The sequence below is a fragment of the Engystomops pustulosus genome, chromosome 2, assembly GCF_040894005.1.
Source record: "Engystomops pustulosus chromosome 2, aEngPut4.maternal, whole genome shotgun sequence".
Classification (NCBI taxonomy): Eukaryota; Metazoa; Chordata; class Amphibia; order Anura; family Leptodactylidae; genus Engystomops; species Engystomops pustulosus.
Genome location: NC_092412.1, coordinates 252,131,679 through 252,156,265, shown reverse-complemented (window position 1 = coordinate 252,156,265; position 24,587 = coordinate 252,131,679). Strand labels below are relative to the sequence as shown.

At 39.4% G+C, this 24,587-nt stretch overlaps 1 protein-coding gene across 3 annotated transcripts in view; it reads left to right on the top strand.

Moving 5' to 3' along the window:
• Nucleotides 1–302: 302 nt before the first annotated feature.
• Nucleotides 303–24,587, top strand: part of LOC140116806 (OX-2 membrane glycoprotein-like) — a 37,656-nt gene continuing 13,371 nt past the window's right edge. For all 3 annotated transcript variants that reach the window (XM_072133243.1, XM_072133244.1, XM_072133242.1), the window contains exons 1-4: nucleotides 303–455; nucleotides 2,270–2,602; nucleotides 22,491–22,682; nucleotides 23,212–23,427. In XM_072133243.1, coding sequence (XP_071989344.1) covers nucleotides 398–455; nucleotides 2,270–2,602; nucleotides 22,491–22,682; nucleotides 23,212–23,427 — 799 coding nt within the window. In that variant the 5' untranslated portion in view covers nucleotides 303–397. The remainder of the gene's footprint in view (nucleotides 456–2,269; nucleotides 2,603–22,490; nucleotides 22,683–23,211; nucleotides 23,428–24,587) is intronic.

Sequence of the window (24,587 nt, the reverse complement as noted above, 5' to 3'; positions counted from 1 at the left end):
AGCTTCAGAAGTCAGTAATCTCACTGGCTGACAGGAGGTGACATGAGCCGACATACACGTGATGTCACATCCACCCTTATACTCTATGCAGTGGAGTCTGTAGCATCTTCTGCCGTCCTCCTCCTCTAAGCCTACCGTGGCATCACTGGGATGTGTCCTTCTACCTCCCAGCCTTGTAGACCACATAGTGATGCTGATTATAATGTTAGATTGTCTGTTATCTGTTTTAGGCATTTAATAGTAAAACTTTTTGAAGTTCTTTGTGAAGGTTGTAAAGAATTAAAGTTTACTTATTGATCTAGGGTCAAGGATTTAGAGTGGTGCCTCAGAAAGCGAAATTACCAACAAACTACAGAATTTCCCACCAAGAATCAGTCGGCAGCGGAGGCCGGGGCAGATGTCTGCACCTATAATATTCATTATCATAGTGGCTACGGTCTTAAGTGTGACTCTCGGTAAGTGACCTCCCCCCTGTATGTGTCCAGCATATCTTATGAGTCTCCCATAACCCCTGACCCCCACCCCAAAAAGCAGAGCAGGGAGTTTAGTGAACCCCACTCTACCATAGGTTTAAACTACATTGGGGTCCTGCAATCATCAGAGTGGGGCCCACTTTGGGCCACATTTATCACTTTTGTGCGCCTAAGTGTAGTAGTTGCGCCTAAATTCGGGCGCACTGTTTTGCTAGAATTATCACAAGCTACAACCATCTGTGATAAGTATATTTTCTGCCTCTTATTAATCACTTCAGTTTAGGCGCAGTTTAGGCGCAATGTTAGATTCGGGCAATTACATGTCATCCTGCTACAAGCTCCTCTCTGCTTCTCCCACATCCCAGAATGAAGATAACACTCACAGCAGCACCCAGGTGTGTGACGCCCTGCACCCAGTGACCTCCTCAGCAGCACCCAGGTGTGTGACACCCAGCACCCAGTGACCTCCTCAGCAGTGGCTTCTCCTGGAGGGGATCCCCCAGTGCTGGTCTCCTGCTGCACCCCTGTAATTCTGCACAGTATCCCCCTCAGACACTGTGCAGAATTACATGGGGGACACTTGTTTGTAGCTTCTGCAAACTTGTGCAAACTTCTCTTGCTCTTGCTGTGAGCTCAGCGTTTTGCAGAATATTTTGTAAATAGAAGGTGATGAACTGTAAATAGAGTCTGCAGCTCCTATCTGCAGTGTATCTAATGTATCTATTATATGTTCTAGTGTCTGTAATGTATCTAATGTATCTATTATATGTTCTAGTGTCTGTAATGTATCTAATGTATCTATTATATGTTCCAGTGTCTGGCTGAGCTTTGCTGCTAGAAATGAGCTCTTCTGCAAAGGGGCTCAGTGCTTTCTTCTCAGACAACGCCACCTTCGGGCTGGAGTGTTTTTGCGCCCGTTTTTGCGCCTAAATGCAAAAGTCGCCCGTGATGAATATCATTAGGCCCAGCAAAACATCTGGAATTGAACGATAGATGAGGGAAAGGTGGTTATTTTAGCTGCGCGGCTAATTTGACGTTTAATCGCAAAAATGGCGCAAAAACGGTGCGCCTAAACGAAAAGGCGCAAAAACAACAGAAAAAACAAGTGATAAATGTGGCCCATTGTTCTCCGGAGCCCCAAGCACTTGCACAAAGATAAATGTCCTATGTGCAAACACTTTGGGGACATTTATCTTAAAGGGGTTGGCCACTTACCTCATGTTTTTGTAATGCCTGTGGGGGGCAGGATATTAGGTAATTTACCTATATACATCTAGTAATAGTTCTGCTCCGCTTTCCTGATAAGTAAAGTGACGCCTCCTGTCTGTTACCTCATCAGCTGGAGATTCATGACTATAAAATGGCCGCAGGTGGAGGGTCATGTGATCTCTAACTGTCCATGAACAATCGCCCTGCCAGGACCTTAAACTTATATTCATGAATACTATGATAAGGTCCTGGCAGAGCGATTGCTTGTGGACAGATAGACATCACTTGACCCTACACCTGCGGCCATTTTATGATCGGAAATGTCTGACTGATGAGGTCACTGGCTAGGGCTCAAATTTTTCATTCAGCTCGTATCAGTCATAATCCGTCTCAGGAATCAAAGTTCAGATATGTCAGGTAATTGTAGGGCAAATTTAGTGATGAAAATTGAGTGACTGCGAGGAGCTCACGCGCACTGAACACCAGATTCCAGACCTTTCCTTCCACCATATATTTGTGAAGAAATGGTCAAAGACAAGTCTTGTGAAAGACCTTCACAGATGCCACAAATGTCCTGTAATTTCTAGGATCAGATCCCCCAGTAAACTGCACAGTGACCAGAGCCGGAGGCCGCGCTGATCTGACGTGTAGGATCTCGTCTCTCCTGGACGTTGTACAAGTCACCTGGCAGAGGAGGACAGGAGACTCCTACCAGACCTTGGTAACACGTAGTAGAAGGTTCGGGGTCAAGATTTCCAAATCCTATGAAAACCGCGTCTCCGCTCCACGAACAAAAAACCTCGGGACATCGACCATCGCTCTATCAGAACTGGAAATAGACGATGTCTCCTGTTTTAGGATTATTTACAATCTATTCCCTGAGGGAACCCTGGAAGGAGACGTCTGCCTGCCAAAGCCCGGTGAGTACAAGACAAGAATTATAGAGGAGAAAAATAAGAAAAACTTTAAAAGGGTTTTAACTATTTTTTCCAATGAATGTGTTTCATGTTGAAATTGCTAGTGGCCCCACCAATAGGAGAGCAGGACAAAGCAATCGGACAATGATCTGATCTATAGTGTAGAAGACTTCCAAGAAATAGAACCCTTGGAAGTGCTACATCTATGTATGGATGTGGTTTCAATACGTTAACTTCATTGTTGCAGAAGATGGTGTTGGATTTCTTTTTATCTAAAAAAGATAGATATGAGATAGATAGATAGATAGATAGATATGAGATAGATAGATAGATAGATATGATATAGATAGATAGATAGATATGAGATAGATAGATAGATAGATATGATATAGATAGATAGATAGATATGAGATAGATAGATAGATATGAGATAGATAGATAGTTAGATATGAGAGAGATAGATAGATATGAGATAGATAGATAGATAGATAGATAGATAGATATGATATAGATAGATAGATAGATAGATAGATATGAGATAGATAGATAGATAGATATGAGATAGATAGATAGATAGATAGATAGATATGAGATAGATAGATATGAGATAGATAGATAGATAGATAGATAGATAGATAGATAGATATGAGATAGATAGATAGATAGATAGATATGAGATAGATAGATAGATAGATATGAGATAGATAGATAGATAGATAGATATGAGATAGATAGATAGATAGATAGATATGAGATAGATAGATAGATAGATAGATATGAGATAGATAGATAGATAGATAGATATGAGATAGATAGATAGATAGATAGATAGATAGATAGATAGATATGAGATAGATAGATAGATAGATATGAGATAGATAGATAGATAGATATGAGATAGATAGATAGATAGATAGATATGAGATAGATAGATAGATAGATAGATATGAGATAGATAGATAGATATGAGATAGATAGGTAGATAGATAGATAGATAGATATGAGATAGATAGATAGATATGAGATAGATAGATAGATAGATAGATAGATAGATAGAAGATAGATAGATAAATAGATATGAGATAGATAGATAGATAGATAGATAGATAGATAGATAGATAGATATGAGATAGATAGATAGATAGATAGATAGATAGATAGATAGATATGAGATAGATAGATAGATAGATAGATAGATAGATAGATAGATAGGAGATAGATAGATAGATAGGAGATAGATAGATAGATAGATAGATAGATATGAGATAGATAGATAGACAGATATGAGATAGATAGATAGATAGATATGAGATAGATAGATAGATAGATAGATAGATAGATAGGAGATAGATAGATAGATAGATATGAGATAGATAGATAGATATGAGATAGATAGATAGATAGATAGATAGATAGATAGATAGATATGAGATAGATAGATAGATAGATAGATAGATATGAGATAGATAGATAGATAGATAGATAGATAGATATGAGATAGATAGATAGATAGATAGATAGATAGATATGAGATAGATAGATAGATAGATAGGAGATAGATAGATAGATAGGAGATAGATAGATAGATAGATATGAGATAGATAGATAGATAGATAGATAGGAGATAGATAGATAGATAGATAGATATGAGATAGATAGATAGATAGATAGATAGATAGATATGAGATAGATAGATAGATAGATATGAGATAGATAGATAGATAGATAGATAGATATGAGATAGATAGATAGATAGATAGATATGAGATAGATAGATAGATAGATAGATATGAGATAGATAGATAGATAGATAGATAGATATGAGATAGATAGATAGATAGATATGAGATAGATAGATAGATATGAGATAGATAGATAGATAGATAGATAGATAGATAGATAGATAGATAGATAGATAGATATGAGATAGATAGATAGATAGATAGATATGAGATAGATAGATAGATATGAGATAGATAGGTAGATAGATAGATAGATATGAGATAGATAGATAGATATGAGATAGATAGATAGATAGATAGATAGATAGATAGATAGATAGAAGATAGATAGATAAATAGATATGAGATAGATAGATAGATAGATAGATAGATAGATAGATAGATATGAGATAGATAGATAGATAGATAGATAGATAGATAGATAGATATGAGATAGATAGATAGATAGATAGATAGGAGATAGATAGATAGATAGATAGATATGAGATAGATAGATAGATAGATAGATAGATAGGAGATAGATAGATAGATAGATAGATATGAGATAGATAGATAGATAGATATGAGATAGATAGATAGATAGATATGAGATAGATAGATAGATAGATAGATATGAGATAGATAGATAGATAGATAGATAGATAGATAGATATGAGATAGATAGATAGATAGATAGATAGATATGAGATAGATAGATAGATAGATAGATAGATAGATATGAGATAGATAGATAGATAGATAGATAGATAGATAGATAGATATGAGATAGATAGATAGATATGAGATAGATAGGTAGATAGATAGATAGATATGAGATAGATAGATAGATATGAGATAGATAGATAGATAGATAGATAGATAGATAGATAGAAGATAGATAGATAAATAGATATGAGATAGATAGATAGATAGATAGATAGATAGATAGATAGATATGAGATAGATAGATAGATAGATATGATATAGATAGATAGATAGATATGAGATAGATAGATAGATAGATATGATATAGATAGATAGATAGATATGAGATAGATAGATAGATATGAGATAGATAGATAGTTAGATATGAGAGAGATAGATAGATATGAGATAGATAGATAGATAGATAGATAGATAGATATGATATAGATAGATAGATAGATAGATAGATATGAGATAGATAGATAGATAGATATGAGATAGATAGATAGATAGATAGATAGATAGATATGAGATAGATAGATATGAGATAGATAGATAGATAGATAGATAGATATGAGATAGATAGATAGATAGATAGATATGAGATAGATAGATAGATAGATATGAGATAGATAGATAGATAGATAGATATGAGATAGATAGATAGATAGATAGATATGAGATAGATAGATAGATAGATAGATATGAGATAGATAGATAGATAGATAGATATGAGATAGATAGATAGATAGATAGATAGATAGATAGATAGATATGAGATAGATAGATAGATAGATATGAGATAGATAGATAGATAGATAGATAGATAGATATGAGATAGATAGATAGATAGATAGATATGAGATAGATAGATATGAGATAGATAGGTAGATAGATAGATAGATAGATATGAGATAGATAGATAGATATGAGATAGATAGATAGATAGATAGATAGATAGATAGAAGATAGATAGATAAATAGATATGAGATAGATAGATAGATAGATAGATAGATAGATAGATAGATAGATAGATAGATATGAGATAGATAGATAGATAGATAGATAGATAGATATGAGATAGATAGATAGATAGATAGATAGATAGATAGGAGATAGATAGATAGATAGGAGATAGATAGATAGATAGATAGATATGAGATAGATAGATAGACAGATATGAGATAGATAGATAGATAGATATGAGATAGATAGATAGATAGATAGATAGATAGGAGATAGATAGATAGATAGATATGAGATAGATAGATAGATATGAGATAGATAGATAGATAGATAGATAGATAGATATGAGATAGATAGATAGATAGATAGATAGATATGAGATAGATAGATAGATAGATAGATAGATAGATAGATAGATAGATATGAGATAGATAGATAGATAGATAGATAGATAGATATGAGATAGATAGATAGATAGATAGGAGATAGATAGATAGATAGGAGATAGATAGATAGATAGATATGAGATAGATAGATAGATAGATAGATAGGAGATAGATAGATAGATAGATAGATATGAGATAGATAGATAGATAGATAGATAGATAGATATGAGATAGATAGATAGATAGATATGAGATAGATAGATAGATAGATAGATATGAGATAGATAGATAGATAGATAGATATGAGATAGATAGATAGATAGATAGATATGAGATAGATAGATAGATAGATAGATAGATATGAGATAGATAGATAGATAGATATGAGATAGATAGATAGATATGAGATAGATAGATAGATAGATACGTATGGAAAGTTCAAGCAGCACATTCAGCAGGGCAATAGATGGGTGCACGCTGCATAAGATTGGGCCTCAAATCTTCAAGCAATAAAAAAGGAAATTGCGCAGCACACCGAATTGAGTGAAAAAAAATTCTTGTGGTTTATTCCATATTCAATAACAATAGCAGCGACGTTTCGGCTACATGTAGCCTTCCTCAAGCCATTAAACAAGTGTGCAGGATGGACATATATACAATGGTGATAGGTCACATGACCTCATAAGTGCCGCCCATCCCATTAACATATTTGTGTTAAAAAACATATATATACATATAAATAGATATATAGCAATAAAAACACGTTCATAATACATAGTGCATCAAGTATATGCATGTGATAATTAGGAATTACAATCAGATTACATGAATAAACATATAAAGTGCATGTGTGATGTATTCAAATACAACTAATCCCTCGCGGTAAAAGTGATCCAGTGTCAAAGTGCATGAAGTGTATCCTCTTACTGTGCAGAGTCCATGCGTCCCCGATTGAGCTGCGGATATATACTCTTAAAGATATAAGTTAAATTCCTTGAAATATGCAGACAAATCGAATGGACCGCACAAGTGGAACGCATGCCATTGAAGCCGAATGCGCATGCGCATCGGTAGTTATGGAGCAGAGCCAGCGTCTTTAGTGACCATTTGAAAAAATGTGTATTGTCACGTGATTCATGGAAGGATCGCGGAAGGAGACATCAGCCTCAAGTCATCCTGGAGAAGCAGAAGACAGCAAAAAGAGATAAGAAGCTCTAGCTGTAGCTCGATTAGTTATAGTGTATGCAACTTCAGTCACAACTTCGAGGGATGCATATAGCAGGTAAGTAGGACCGGAACAGAGGTGAAATGATTAACCCCTCCCGGGGAAACCATCACCAGTGCGGGTGACCCAATCACAGGGCAACCCATCTTAGGGTGCACCCAAATGGGTCAACCAAATCCTTTATAGGGACAAGAATATATTGTAACCTCTAGCTGCCATGACTCGAGAAGTGCAACACTCAAGAGAAACAAAACCAATGAATAGATTCACTAAATGGCATCTGCTGATAAAAAATAGTTTGGCATGTGTGTCTAATGTTGTGTCGGCCATAACCTCAGAATACAGAAAAATGTATAGAAAAATATAAAGAAGGATTTTTCCGTCAGCTTCCTCGGGGAGACGACAGGGACCAGGCCAAAGTATCTGGAAAAAATAGAGATCGTAATGAGTACAAGTGTATAGGTATGTTCACACTTAATGTTATTGTATAACTATACATCAGGAAACAGGAAAAGACACAAGACCTTTGTAACATTCCTTTAAATAGCCCATAATTTAAAGTCCACATTAAGACCATTAGGTCTGAGTGTATTTAATGTGTGGATCCATTGAAGCTCCTTCTTTTTTAGAATTCTTTCCCTGTCCCCTCCACGCCTAAGTGGGGGCACATGGTCTATTAAACGGAATCTGAGTTGTTTTTCAGTATGTCCAAAATCCGTAAAGTGCTTCGGTACAGGAAGATCTCTACGGTTGGATCTGATTGTGTAACGGTGCTGGTTAAACCGTGTCTTGAATTCTAGTGTAGTCTCGCCTACATATGCCAACCCACATGGACAACTTAGAAGATAAATTACATAGGTACTATCGCACGTCAAGTAGTGGATGATGTCATATTTTTTATTGTTGTGCAAGAATGAGGAGCCTTTGTCCATATGTTTGCAATTGATGCATTTACAGCAAGGAAAGCTACCTTTGTTCAGCTGGCCTAATATACCTGTTTGTCTACTTGTTCTCGTCGGGCCTACATCCGCTCTGACCAGTCTATCCCCAATTTTCTGTGAGTTTCTGTAGGATAGTAATGGTGGTATCTGGAATTCCGGTACTACTGAATCACTACATGTTAATTTCGGCCAATGTCTCCGAATAATATTGGCCACCTTGTGGCTCTGAGAATTGAAATCTGAAACAAATGGGATTCTGTCAGAGTGATTAGACTGTTTGGTTCTGGAGAGTAGGTCCCCTCTAGGTATATTTTTGGCCTTCTGTAAATTAAGGTCAATAATTTTATGTGGGTAGCCGCGTTGACGAAATCTGAGTGACATATCGGATAAATTACTTTCAAGATTATGTGGCTCACTGGTGATTCTTTTTACCCTGAGGAACTGGCTATAGGGTAAAGATCTGATGGTGGTGCGTGGGTGGCTACTCTCATAGCGTACCAATGTATTTCTGTCTGTAGGTTTTGTATAGAGATCAGTCATGAAATGTCCATCACATAGTTTAATAGTCACGTCTAGGAATTGTAACTCAGAATCAGAAGATACCACTGTGAATTTAATGGTATCATCTATTGTGTTGAGAAACAGATGAAAGTCTTCCAAGTCCTGTCTGGTCCCGGTCCAAAGGAGGAAGACGTCATCTATATACCTCCACCACCTGAGGCAATGCTCAAAAAGTGGGGAGGCATAGATGACGTCCTCCTCCAGTACCCGCATAACAATATTGGCGTAGGTAGGTGCCATATTAGCGCCCATGGCGACACCCCTACATTGTAAAAAATACTGGTCACCAAATAGAAAGTAGTTGTTGTTAAGTATGAAGTCTAAAAGGGTAAGTATAAAGTCCTGTGTTTTGAATGAAAAATTCTTTGTAGCAATTTTTTTCTTAACCGCTGCAATGCCCCTCCGGTGGTCGATGGATGTGTATAATGAAACCACATCGAACGACACCAGAAGTATTTGTTGTGTCGAAGAAAATTGTATTTCATTAAGTTTGTTAATAAAATCGGATGTGTCCCTAATATATGAAGTACCTGTAGTAGCAAGATCTCTGAGTGCCCTGTCCAAAAATGTGGCTATATTAGAAAAGATAGATTCTGTACCTGCGACAATAGGACGGCCAGGTGGATGCATTAAATCTTTGTGAATTTTTGGTAACACATAAATCACAGGAGTAATAGGATTTTTGACAAACAGAAATCTATACATATCATCATCGATAATACCATCCAGTAGTGCCTGATCGAGTATAATTTTAATCCTCTTAGCCAGAGAAAACTTAGGATCCGTGGGGATTTTTTTATAAACACCTGTGTCTGATAATTGTCTGTTGATCTCCGCCAAGTATGAGCTGGTATCCATGACGACGACAGCACCACCCTTGTCCGCAGACTTGATGGTGATGTCGCCGTCACGGGCCAGCTCACCCAGGGCTTCGATCTCACCCCTTGTAAGATTGGGGTGATCAAGGGTACCGCTACTGGACATGTTTTTCAATCTCATGATGTCCTTCCTGACGGCGGATGCAAAGGCCTCAATGTGTGGTGCCTCTACATCCGGAAAGAAAAGACTTTTGTTGCGCAACTGGAAATCATTAAGGCACAATTCAGACCTGCTACACTGGTCAATTCTTGGACGAGTATGGAAAAATTGTTTTAATTTAAGGGAACGTATAAACTTTTGTACATCTACTTCTAATTGAAACCAGTCAGGATGTGAAGATATACAGAAGGACAAACCCTTGGATAATACTGACATCTGATTGCTAGTAAGAGTCTTAGAAGAGATATTTACCACAAGTGATGTCAGGTTCTCTTTCTTAGTGCCATCTTCGGAGTGGACTGGTCTGTCTTGGATGATATTTGTCTTCCTATAGCGGTAGTGCTTGTGGCCCCCTCTTCTAGTCCTGGATCGTCTGATGTGTGGGCAGTCTTTGGGATCTCTAAAAAAGACTCGGATTGTTCCTTATTTTGTCTAGATTTGGAGTTTGACATTGTGCTCTTGTTTGTCGGTCCGCCTTTACGTCTGTTCATATCCCTCTGTTTCGGTTGAGAGTAATCACCTTGCCAACTGTAAATTTGTCCCTTTTTGTAGTCCTCAATATCTCGTAACCATTTGTTTCTCTTTGTAGCTTCTTGTTCCGTTTTATTGGTTTGTACTCGTGTCTGGATAGAAGTTGTGAAGGTAGTTTGTTCCTCAGCTGTAAGAACATTGTTTAATTGGAGCTCCGTATCTTGTACACACCTCTTAGTATTTTCAATTTCTCTTTTTAGGAATTCTACATTAAGTAATATAAGATCCATGGCGTATTTGTTAGAAATTTGTGCAAATTTAGTGCAAAAGTCCTTATCATGTGAAAACAGCGTAGGAGAGACACGTGAACGCATCCCTCTCGGGATCATATGATTTTTGTAGTATTCACTCAGGGTAGTAAGGTGCAGGTGAAGAGACATCAATTTTTTAGAAGAGTTTTCATATTTACGTTTAAGCTCCATGGTACTGGGAGTCGTCAAGAAAGTAGAGTCACATATCAGGTCCTGTAGAATCCTCTCCCCATCTTCAGGTGAATAGGTAAACATATGGAAACCATCATGCTGATTGTCATGTTCCATTGTGTTCAAAAGGTTGAAGTGCAGGCTTTGAAAGGCCAAAAAATACGTATGGAAAGTTCAAGCAGCACATTCAGCAGGGCAATAGATGGGTGCACGCTGCATAAGATTGGGCCTCAAATCTTCAAGCAATAAAAAAGGAAATTGCGCAGCACACCGAATTGAGTGAAAAAAAATTCTTGTGGTTTATTCCATATTCAATAACAATAGCAGCGACGTTTCGGCTACATGTAGCCTTCCTCAAGCCATTAAACAAGTGTGCAGGATGGACATATATACAATGGTGATAGGTCACATGACCTCATAAGTGCCGCCCATCCCATTAACATATTTGTGTTAAAAAACATATATATACATATAAATAGATATATAGCAATAAAAACACGTTCATAATACATAGTGCATCAAGTATATGCATGTGATAATTAGGAATTACAATCAGATTACATGAATAAACATATAAAGTGCATGTGTGATGTATTCAAATACAACTAATCCCTCGCGGTAAAAGTGATCCAGTGTCAAAGTGCATGAAGTGTATCCTCTTACTGTGCAGAGTCCATGCGTCCCCGATTGAGCTGCGGATATATACTCTTAAAGATATAAGTTAAATTCCTTGAAATATGCAGACAAATCGAATGGACCGCACAAGTGGAACGCATGCCATTGAAGCCGAATGCGCATGCGCATCGGTAGTTATGGAGCAGAGCCAGCGTCTTTAGTGACCATTTGAAAAAATGTGTATTGTCACGTGATTCATGGAAGGATCGCGGAAGGAGACATCAGCCTCAAGTCATCCTGGAGAAGCAGAAGACAGCAAAAAGAGATAAGAAGCTCTAGCTGTAGCTCGATTAGTTATAGTGTATGCAACTTCAGTCACAACTTCGAGGGATGCATATAGCAGGTAAGTAGGACCGGAACAGAGGTGAAATGATTAACCCCTCCCGGGGAAACCATCACCAGTGCGGGTGACCCAATCACAGGGCAACCCATCTTAGGGTGCACCCAAATGGGTCAACCAAATCCTTTATAGGGACAAGAATATATTGTAACCTCTAGCTGCCATGACTCGAGAAGTGCAACACTCAAGAGAAACAAAACCAATGAATAGATTCACTAAATGGCATCTGCTGATAAAAAATAGTTTGGCATGTGTGTCTAATGTTGTGTCGGCCATAACCTCAGAATACAGAAAAATGTATAGAAAAATATAAAGAAGGATTTTTCCGTCAGCTTCCTCGGGGAGACGACAGGGACCAGGCCAAAGTATCACAAGTGATGTCAGGTTCTCTTTCTTAGTGCCATCTTCGGAGTGGACTGGTCTGTCTTGGATGATATTTGTCTTCCTATAGCGGTAGTGCTTGTGGCCCCCTCTTCTAGTCCTGGATCGTCTGATGTGTGGGCAGTCTTTGGGATCTCTAAAAAAGACTCGGATTGTTCCTTATTTTGTCTAGATTTGGAGTTTGACATTGTGCTCTTGTTTGTCGGTCCGCCTTTACGTCTGTTCATATCCCTCTGTTTCGGTTGAGAGTAATCACCTTGCCAACTGTAAATTTGTCCCTTTTTGTAGTCCTCAATATCTCGTAACCATTTGTTTCTCTTTGTAGCTTCTTGTTCCGTTTTATTGGTTTGTACTCGTGTCTGGATAGAAGTTGTGAAGGTAGTTTGTTCCTCAGCTGTAAGAACATTGTTTAATTGGAGCTCCGTATCTTGTACACACCTCTTAGTATTTTCAATTTCTCTTTTTAGGAATTCTACATTAAGTAATATAAGATCCATGGCGTATTTGTTAGAAATTTGTGCAAATTTAGTGCAAAAGTCCTTATCATGTGAAAACAGCGTAGGAGAGACACGTGAACGCATCCCTCTCGGGATCATATGATTTTTGTAGTATTCACTCAGGGTAGTAAGGTGCAGGTGAAGAGACATCAATTTTTTAGAAGAGTTTTCATATTTACGTTTAAGCTCCATGGTACTGGGAGTCGTCAAGAAAGTAGAGTCACATATCAGGTCCTGTAGAATCCTCTCCCCATCTTCAGGTGAATAGGTAAACATATGGAAACCATCATGCTGATTGTCATGTTCCATTGTGTTCAAAAGGTTGAAGTGCAGGCTTTGAAAGGCCAAAAAATACGTATGGAAAGTTCAAGCAGCACATTCAGCAGGGCAATAGATGGGTGCACGCTGCATAAGATTGGGCCTCAAATCTTCAAGCAATAAAAAAGGAAATTGCGCAGCACACCGAATTGAGTGAAAAAAAATTCTTGTGGTTTATTCCATATTCAATAACAATAGCAGCGACGTTTCGGCTACATGTAGCCTTCCTCAAGGTCATGTGACCTATCACCATTGTATATATGTCCATCCTGCACACTTGTTTAATGGCTTGAGGAAGGCTACATGTAGCCGAAACGTCGCTGCTATTGTTATTGAATATGGAATAAACCACAAGAATTTTTTTTCACTCAATTCGGTGTGCTGCGCAATTTCCTTTTTTATTGCTTGAAGATTTGAGGCCCAATCTTATGCAGCGTGCACCCATCTATTGCCCTGCTGAATGTGCTGCTTGAACTTTCCATACGTATTTTTTGGCCTTTCAAAGCCTGCACTTCAACCTTTTGAACACAATGGAACATGACAATCAGCATGATGGTTTCCATATGTTTACCTATTCACCTGAAGATGGGGAGAGGATTCTACAGGACCTGATATGTGACTCTACTTTCTTGACGACTCCCAGTACCATGGAGCTTAAACGTAAATATGAAAACTCTTCTAAAAAATTGATGTCTCTTCACCTGCACCTTACTACCCTGAGTGAATACTACAAAAATCATATGATCCCGAGAGGGATGCGTTCACGTGTCTCTCCTACGCTGTTTTCACATGATAAGGACTTTTGCACTAAATTTGCACAAATTTCTAACAAATACGCCATGGATCTTATATTACTTAATGTAGAATTCCTAAAAAGAGAAATTGAAAATACTAAGAGGTGTGTACAAGATACGGAGCTCCAATTAAACAATGTTCTTACAGCTGAGGAACAAACTACCTTCACAACTTCTATCCAGACACGAGTACAAACCAATAAAACGGAACAAGAAGCTACAAAGAGAAACAAATGGTTACGAGATATTGAGGACTACAAAAAGGGACAAATTTACAGTTGGCAAGGTGATTACTCTCAACCGAAACAGAGGGATATGAACAGACGTAAAGGCGGACCGACAAACAAGAGCACAATGTCAAACTCCAAATCTAGACAAAATAAGGAACAATCCGAGTCTTTTTTAGAGATCCCAAAGACTGCCCACACATCAGACGATCCAGGACTAGAAGAGGGGGCCACAAGCACTACCGCTATAGGAAGACAAATATCATCCAAGACAGACCAGTCCACTCCGAAGATGGCACTAAGAAAGAGAACCTGACATCACTTGTGGTAAATATCTCTTCTAAGACTCTTACTAGCAATCAGATGTCAGTATTATCCAAGGGTTTGTCCTTCTGTATATCTTCACATCCTGACTGGTTTCAATTAGAAGTAGATGTACAAAAGTTTATACGTTCCCTTAAATTAAAACAATTTTTCCATACTCGTCCAAGAATTGACCAGTGTAGCAGGTCTGAATTGTGCCTTAATGATTTCCAGTTGCGCAACAAAAGTCTTTTCTTTCCGGATGTAGAGGCACCACACATTGAGGCCTTTGCATCCGCCGTCAGGAAGGACATCATGAGATTGAAAAACATGTCCAGTAGCGGTACCCTTGATCACCCCAATCTTACAAGGGGTGAGATCGAAGCCCTGGGTGAGCTGGCCCGTGACGGCGACATCACCATCAAGTCTGCGGACAAGGGTGGTGCTGTCGTCGTCATGGATACCAGCTCATACTTGGCGGAGATCAACAGACAATTATCAGACACAGGTGTTTATAAAAAAATCCCCACGGATCCTAAGTTTTCTCTGGCTAAGAGGATTAAAATTATACTCGATCAGGCACTACTGGATGGTATTATCGATGATGATATGTATAGATTTCTGTTTGTCAAAAATCCTATTACTCCTGTGATTTATGTGTTACCAAAAATTCACAAAGATTTAATGCATCCACCTGGCCGTCCTATTGTCGCAGGTACAGAATCTATCTTTTCTAATATAGCCACATTTTTGGACAGGGCACTCAGAGATCTTGCTACTACAGGTACTTCATATATTAGGGACACATCCGATTTTATTAACAAACTTAATGAAATACAATTTTCTTCGACACAACAAATACTTCTGGTGTCGTTCGATGTGGTTTCATTATACACATCCATCGACCACCGGAGGGGCATTGCAGCGGTTAAGAAAAAAATTGCTACAAAGAATTTTTCATTCAAAACACAGGACTTTATACTTACCCTTTTAGACTTCATACTTAACAACAACTACTTTCTATTTGGTGACCAGTATTTTTTACAATGTAGGGGTGTCGCCATGGGCGCTAATATGGCACCTACCTACGCCAATATTGTTATGCGGGTACTGGAGGAGGACGTCATCTATGCCTCCCCACTTTTTGAGCATTGCCTCAGGTGGTGGAGGTATATAGATGACGTCTTCCTCCTTTGGACCGGGACCAGACAGGACTTGGAAGACTTTCATCTGTTTCTCAACACAATAGATGATACCATTAAATTCACAGTGGTATCTTCTGATTCTGAGTTACAATTCCTAGACGTGACTATTAAACTATGTGATGGACATTTCATGACTGATCTCTATACAAAACCTACAGACAGAAATACATTGGTACGCTATGAGAGTAGCCACCCACGCACCACCATCAGATCTTTACCCTATAGCCAGTTCCTCAGGGTAAAAAGAATCACCAGTGAGCCACATAATCTTGAAAGTAATTTATCCGATATGTCACTCAGATTTCGTCAACGCGGCTACCCACATAAAATTATTGACCTTAATTTACAGAAGGCCAAAAATATACCTAGAGGGGACCTACTCTCCAGAACCAAACAGTCTAATCACTCTGACAGAATCCCATTTGTTTCAGATTTCAATTCTCAGAGCCACAAGGTGGCCAATATTATTCGGAGACATTGGCCGAAATTAACATGTAGTGATTCAGTAGTACCGGAATTCCAGATACCACCATTACTATCCTACAGAAACTCACAGAAAATTGGGGATAGACTGGTCAGAGCGGATGTAGGCCCGACGAGAACAAGTAGACAAACAGGTATATTAGGCCAGCTGAACAAAGGTAGCTTTCCTTGCTGTAAATGCATCAATTGCAAACATATGGACAAAGGCTCCTCATTCTTGCACAACAATAAAAAATATGACATCATCCACTACTTGACGTGCGATAGTACCTATGTAATTTATCTTCTAAGTTGTCCATGTGGGTTGGCATATGTAGGCGAGACTACACTAGAATTCAAGACACGGTTTAACCAGCACCGTTACACAATCAGATCCAACCGTAGAGATCTTCCTGTACCGAAGCACTTTACGGATTTTGGACATACTGAAAAACAACTCAGATTCCGTTTAATAGACCATGTGCCCCCACTTAGGCGTGGAGGGGACAGGGAAAGAATTCTAAAAAAGAAGGAGCTTCAATGGATCCACACATTAAATACACTCAGACCTAATGGTCTTAATGTGGACTTTAAATTATGGGCTATTTAAAGGAATGTTACAAAGGTCTTGTGTCTTTTCCTGTTTCCTGATGTATAGTTATACAATAACATTAAGTGTGAACATACCTATACACTTGTACTCATTACGATCTCTATTTTTTCCAGATACTTTGGCCTGGTCCCTGTCGTCTCCCCGAGGAAGCTGACGGAAAAATCCTTCTTTATATTTTTCTATACATTTTTCTGTATTCTGAGGTTATGGCCGACACAACATTAGACACACATGCCAAACTATTTTTTATCAGCAGATGCCATTTAGTGAATCTATTCATTGGTTTTGTTTCTCTTGAGTGTTGCACTTCTCGAGTCATGGCAGCTAGAGGTTACAATATATTCTTGTCCCTATAAAGGATTTGGTTGACCCATTTGGGTGCACCCTAAGATGGGTTGCCCTGTGATTGGGTCACCCGCACTGGTGATGGTTTCCCCGGGAGGGGTTAATCATTTCACCTCTGTTCCGGTCCTACTTACCTGCTATATGCATCCCTCGAAGTTGTGACTGAAGTTGCATACACTATAACTAATCGAGCTACAGCTAGAGCTTCTTATCTCTTTTTGCTGTCTTCTGCTTCTCCAGGATGACTTGAGGCTGATGTCTCCTTCCGCGATCCTTCCATGAATCACGTGACAATACACATTTTTTCAAATGGTCACTAAAGACGCTGGCTCTGCTCCATAACTACCGATGCGCATGCGCATTCGGCTTCAATGGCATGCGTTCCACTTGTGCGGTCCATTCGATTTGTCTGCATATTTCAAGGAATTTAACTTATATCTTTAAGAGTATATATCCGCAGCTCAATCGGGGACGCATGGACTCTGCACAGTAAGAGGATACACTTCATGCACTTTGACACTGGATCACTTTTACCGCGAGGGATTAGTTGTATTTGAATACATCACACATGCACTTTATATGTTTATTCATGTAATCTGATTGTAATTCCTAATTATCACATGCATATACTTGATGCACTATGTATTATGAACGTGTTTTTATTGCTATATATCTATTTATATGTATATATATGTTTTTTAACACAAATATGTTAATGGGATGGGCGGCACTTATGAGGTCATGTGACCTATCACCATTGTATATATGTCCATCCTGCACACTTGTTTAATGGCTTGAGGAAGGCTACATGTAGCCGAAACGTCGCTGCTATTGTTATTGAATATGGAATAAACCACAAGAATTTTTTTTCACTCAATTCGGTGTGCTGCGCAATTTCCTTTTTTATAGATAGATAGATAGATAGATAGATATGAGATAGATAGATAGATAGATAGATATGAGATAGATAGATAGATATGAGATAGATAGGTAGATAGATAGATAGATATGAGATAGATAGATAGATATGAGATAGATAGATAGATAGATAGATAGATAGATAGATAGATAGATAGAAGATAGATAGATAAATAGATATGAGATAGATAGATAGATAGATAGATAGATAGATATGAGATAGATAGATAGATAGATAGATAGATAGATAGATAGATAGATATGAGATAGATAGATAGATAGATAGATAGGAGATAGATAGATAGATAGATAGATAGATATGAGATAGATAGATAGATAGATAGATAGATAGATAGGAGATAGATAGATAGATAGATAGATATGAGATAGATAGATAGATAGATATGAGATAGATAGATAGATAGATATGAGATAGATAGATAGATAGATAGATATGAGATAGATAGATAGATAGATAGATAGATAGATATGAGATAGATAGATAGATAGATAGATAGATATGAGATAGATAGATAGATAGATAGATAGATAGATATGAGATAGATAGATAGATAGATAGATAGATATGAGATAGATAGATAGATATGAGATAGATAGGTAGATAGATAGATAGATATGAGATAGATAGATAGATATGAGATAGATAGATAGATAGATAGATAGATAGATAGATAGATAGATAGATAGATAGAAGATAGATAGATAAATAGATATGAGATAGATAGATAGATAGATAGATAGATAGATAGATAGATATGAGATAGATAGATAGATAGATAGATAGATAGATAGATAGATAGATAGATATGAGATAGATAGATAGATAGATAGATAGATAGATAGGAGATAGATAGATAGATAGGAGATAGATAGATAGATATGAGATAGATAGATAGACAGATATGAGATAGATAGATAGATATGAGATAGATAGATAGATAGATAGATAGATAGATAGATAGATAGGAGATAGATAGATAGATAGATATGAGATAGATAGATAGATATGAGATAGATAGATAGATAGATAGATATGAGATAGATAGATAGATAGATAGATAGATATGAGATAGATAGATAGATAGATAGATAGATAGATAGATAGATATGAGATAGATAGATAGATAGATAGATAGATAGATAGATATGAGATAGATAGATAGATAGATAGATAGATAGATAGATAGATAGGAGATAGATAGATAGATAGGAGATAGATAGATAGATAGATATGAGATAGATAGATAGATAGATAGATAGATAGATAGATAGGAGATAGATAGATAGATAGATAGATAGATATGAGATAGATAGATAGATAGATATGAGATAGATAGATAGATATGAGATAGATAGATAGATATGAGATAGATAGATAGATAGATAGATAGATATGAGATAGATAGATAGATAGATAGATAGATAGATAGATAGATAGATAGATAGGAGATAGATAGATAGATAGATAGATAGGAGATAGATAGATATGAGATAGATAGATAGATAGATATGAGATAGATAGATAGATATGAGATAGATATGAGATAGATAGATAGATATGAGATAGATAGATATGAGATAGATAGATAGATAGATATGAGATAGATAGATAGATATGAGATAGATATGAGATAGATAGATAGATAGATATGAGATAGATAGATAGATATGAGATAGATAGATAGATATGAGATAGATAGATATGAGATAGATAGATATGAGATAGATAGATATGAGATAGATAGATAGATAGATAGATATGAGATAGATAGATAGATAGATAGATATGAGATAGATAGATAGATAGGAGATAGATAGATAGATAGATAGATATGAGATAGATAGATAGATATGAGATAGATAGATAGATATGAGATAGATAGATATGAGATAGATAGATAGGAGATAGATAGATAGATAGATATGAGATAGATAGATAGATAGATAGGAGATAGATAGATAGATAGATAGATAGATATGAGATAGATAGATATGAGATAGATAGATATGAGATAGATAGATAGATAGATATGAGATAGATAGATATGAGATAGATAGGAGATAGATAGATAGATAGATAGATATGAGATAGATAGATAGATAGATAGGAGATAGATAGATAGATAGATAGATAGATATGAGATAGATAGATAGATATGAGATAGATAGATAGATAGATAGATAGATAGGATCATGTATAGAGATGAGCGAGCACTAAAATGCTCGGGTGCTCGTTATTCGAGACGAACTTTTCCAGATGCTCGAGTGCTCGTCTCGAATATCGAGCCCCATTGAAGTCAATGGGAGACTCCAGCATTTTTCAAAGGGACCATGGTTCGGGAATAAAATGTGTTAATTAATTGAAAAAGAATGTCTTCTGATAAGTTATCAGATGTATGCAAACATCTGCAATCTATTCTTCACTGTTCTCCGCGTATATTATCTCCCGACAAGTTATCAGATGTGAAGAACAGTAAAGAATAGAATAAAAACAGTGACCACAGGATCATTTAAGTGAAAAACACAGTGAAGAATAGATTGCAAATGTTCGGCACATCTGCTTTTTTGTCGGGAGATACGCTGTCCCGGGATCCGTGCTGCTCCCCGGTATCTCCGTGCTGCTGCTCCCCGGTGTCTCCGTGCTGCTGCTCCCTGGTGTCTCCGTTCTGCCCCGGTGTCTCCGTTCTGCCCCTGCCCCGATGTCTCCGTGCTGCCCGATGTCTCCGTGCTGCCCCAGTGTCTCCGTTCTGCCCCTGCCCAAATGTCTCCATGCTGCCCAATGTCTCCGTGCTGCCCCAGTGTCTCCGTTCTGCCCCTGCCCCGATGTCTCCATGCTGCCCGATGTCTCCGTGCTGCCCCAGTGTCTCCGTGCTGCCTCAGTGTCTCCATTCTGCCCCTGCCCCAATGTCTCCTTGCTGCCCGATGTCTCCATGCTGCCCGATGTCTCCGTGCTGCCCCAGTGTCTCCGTGCTGCCCCAGTGTCTCCGTTCTGCCCCTGCCCCGATGTCTCCGTGTTGCCCGATGTCTCCGTGCTGCCCCAGTGTCTGCGTGCTGCCCCAGTGTCTCCGTTCTGCCCCTGCCCCGATGTCTCCGTGCTGCCCGATGTCTCCGTGCTGCCCGATGTCTCTGTGCTGCCCCAGTGTCTCCGTTCTGCCCCTGCCCCGATGTCTCCGTGCTGCCTGATGTCTCCGTGCTGCCCGGTGTCTCCGTGCTGCCCCAGTGTCTCCGTTCTGCCCCTGCCCCGATGTCTCTGTGCTGCCCGATGTCTCCGTGCTGCCCCGATGTCTCCGTTCTGCCCCTGCCCCGATGTCTCCGTGCTGCAGATGTCTCCGAGCTGCCCGATGTCTCCGTGCTGCCCCAGTGTCTCCGTTCTGCCCCTGTCCCGATGTCTCCGTGCTGCCCGATGTCTCCGTGCTGCCCCAGTGTCTCCGTTCTGCCCCTGCCCCGATGTCTCCGTGCTGCTGTTCCCCCGGAGTCTCCGTGCTGCTGTTCCCCCGGAGTCTCCGTGCTGCTGCTCCCCGGAGTCTCCGTGCTGCTGCTCCCCGGTGTCTCTGTGCTGCTCCCCGGTGTCTCCGTGCTGCTGCTCCCCGGTGTCTCTGTGCTGCTCCCCGGTGTCTCCGTGCTGCTGCTCCCCGGTGTCTCCATGCTGCCGCTGCCCCATGTCTCCGCGCTGCTGCTCCCTGGTGTCTCTGTGCTGCTCCCCGGTGTCTCCGTGCTGCTGCTCCCCGTTGTCTCCGTGCTGCCGCTGCCCCATGTCTCTGCGCTGCTGCTCCCTGGTGTCTCTGTGCTGCTCCCCGGTGTCTCCGTGCTGCCGCTGCCCCATGTCTCCGCGCTGCTGCTCCCTGGTGTCTCTGTGCTGCTCCCCGGTGTCTCCGTGCTGCTCCCCGGTGTCTCCGTGCTGCTCCCCGGTGTCTCCGTGCTACTCCCCGTGTTCTTCTATGTGTTCTTCACACATATATATTGTTCTTCACATAGTATTTTGTTGGCACCGTTCCGCGCGTATCTCCCGACAAGTAAGCAGATGTGCCGAACATCTGTAATCTATTCTTCACTGTGTTCTTCACTTAAATGATCCTGTGTTCACTGTTTTTATTCTATTCTTCATTGTTCTTCACTGTGTTTTTTTAATTAAATGCTCGATCTCGAGCAGGGGAAATACTCGTCCGAGCAACGAGCTGTTTCGAGTACCTTAATACTCGAACGAGCATCAAGCTCGGACGAGTATACTCGCTCATCTCTAATCATGTATGTAGTGGATGGAATGATCTTTGTTTTGTTTCATTTCTATCTATTAGATGGAGTCAGAGAAGTCGTCTGTAGGAGTCCATCAGGCTTCAAAGTCATTCTAGACCCTCCACAGATCAAAACACAACACTCCGAAACACATGGCGTCATCACTGAAAAAGGTCGATGGCTTAACCATTCCTTCTCTCCAATGTGTACCTTTTACTTACAAGGGGAAACCAAGAGTAAGAGAAGTGTCCCAGGTAAGGGTCCATCCACCTGTGCAGTCCTTAGGATACGGAACATGCAGTTGTCAGTGAATGAGTATTTGGAGTTTGTGAGAAGTTATTTATTTTTGTTAGGTAAAACTAAAATCATTTTTTGGTAGATGGTCCAAAAAAAATCCATCCTGATAAACCAGGGACATTACTCATACATCCAGGGACTGTGACTGTGATAATCTTCTTATATTTGTTATCCATACCCTGCTTCCTTATAAAATCAGCTACTGAGCCAGAAGGGCTCCCCTAGCCCATATGTGCTATGGCTTTACAAACTGTTACAGCTCGTGAAGTTTCAACAGGGAGGGGCTACAGTAGACCTTCAGGTCCATTAGCATAATTAGAAATGTTGATTTTAGAAGGAAGGAGGTCATGGATAACACATATAAGAAGATACCACAGTCCCGGTGCCTGGATCTATGGGTAATGCCCCTGGTTTATCAAGATGGATTTTGATTTTCTTCAAATATCAACATTTTTAATTTTTTTCTCTCTTTTTGTATTTCTGAAGAGAAGGATAAAGAATTTTCCACGGAGTGTGAAGCATCCGGAGAACAGAAACCTACAATAACCTGGACTGATGAAGGACGTCCGATACGTATAGAAGAGAAGGAGAACATCACAGGAGACGTCATCACCGTCACCAGCACCCGGCACCATGTGTGGTCTACATTCCCCAAAGACAAGGAAATTAGATGTCATATATCCTACAACCAAAGTCCTGGAGGTATGGAAACAATGTCGGAGATAAATTAGGGCTTTGATGCCAGAAAACTGGCGTAGAAGCCCTGAAATATTCGGAATACCTTGAGAACCACCAGGCATTGTGATCATTTTTCCCCATATGCCACCAAAGTGGTATGAAGGGGTAGCGGCCAGCGGGGGGATGGATCAGTGCGGGGTCGGGCATAGAAATGTGCTCTGTGTAGCCGCCCCACCTGATACATCAAGGGCTTTGGCCAGGAGCCCTTGTGCAGTAGGGGTGGGGTTTTCGTCATGCACCGGGACACACGGGCACCAGCGTATGGTAAATCTCCCCTGATGACTGGTTACAATTGCTAAAGGAATCACCATAAATCTTAACATTCATTCACACCTCCAATAAACTTTTGCTCTCCTCCAAAATCCCCACGTCTTTGCATCCTATGAAAGCTGCTTCCCACTCAGATGAAATTTTTCTTTTAGCCCCTACTGAACAATCAGTGTCGTTAGCTGTGGTATACAATACGCTATTGTCAAGTGTGGAGTATCCAGGAAATGATTACTTAGGAACACAAGGTCCAACTGTTTCCAAATCAATGGAGCAAGGCCGACTAAAGGGGGCAAAGAACCCTCGTTTGTGGGGTGGAGTTATTTCCTTTTTTTAAGCTTGTGTAATAAGCGTTAACTTAAAATACCAAAATTTTAATAAAGTTTATGTTGTCAGATAAATCAACTAGTACAAGGTGCAGTGGCCTCAACTCTACTTTATGCAGTACTCATGCACCGGGGGGGCCAAAGAGGACTCAACTTACTTGACCCCCATCTCATTGCCCTACAGAAACTTAGGTATGTGCTGCATCCCCCACCAGGGCCTGACCTTTTTGGCTTGGGGGCAGCTTGATTCCCCTGGTACCTGAGTGGCTGTGGGTCACAGTCGCTTGGTCCAGGTGGAAAAGGAATCATCCATGCTGGGAAGGTGTCAGACAGGTCTATTGCAAGAAAGACAAGACAATCCTTTATTAGTGCAGAAGGAGGGAGATGCCATGGGTGGATGTAAACCGTCCTCCTTGGGGCACTCCCGTTGTATTCATCTATGAGGCAGATGGTAGAGAGGAGGCCCTTGATGTTATGCGGCTGCCAGGGATCGCACGGAGACAAGGGATGTGAAACATCAACTGATGGTTA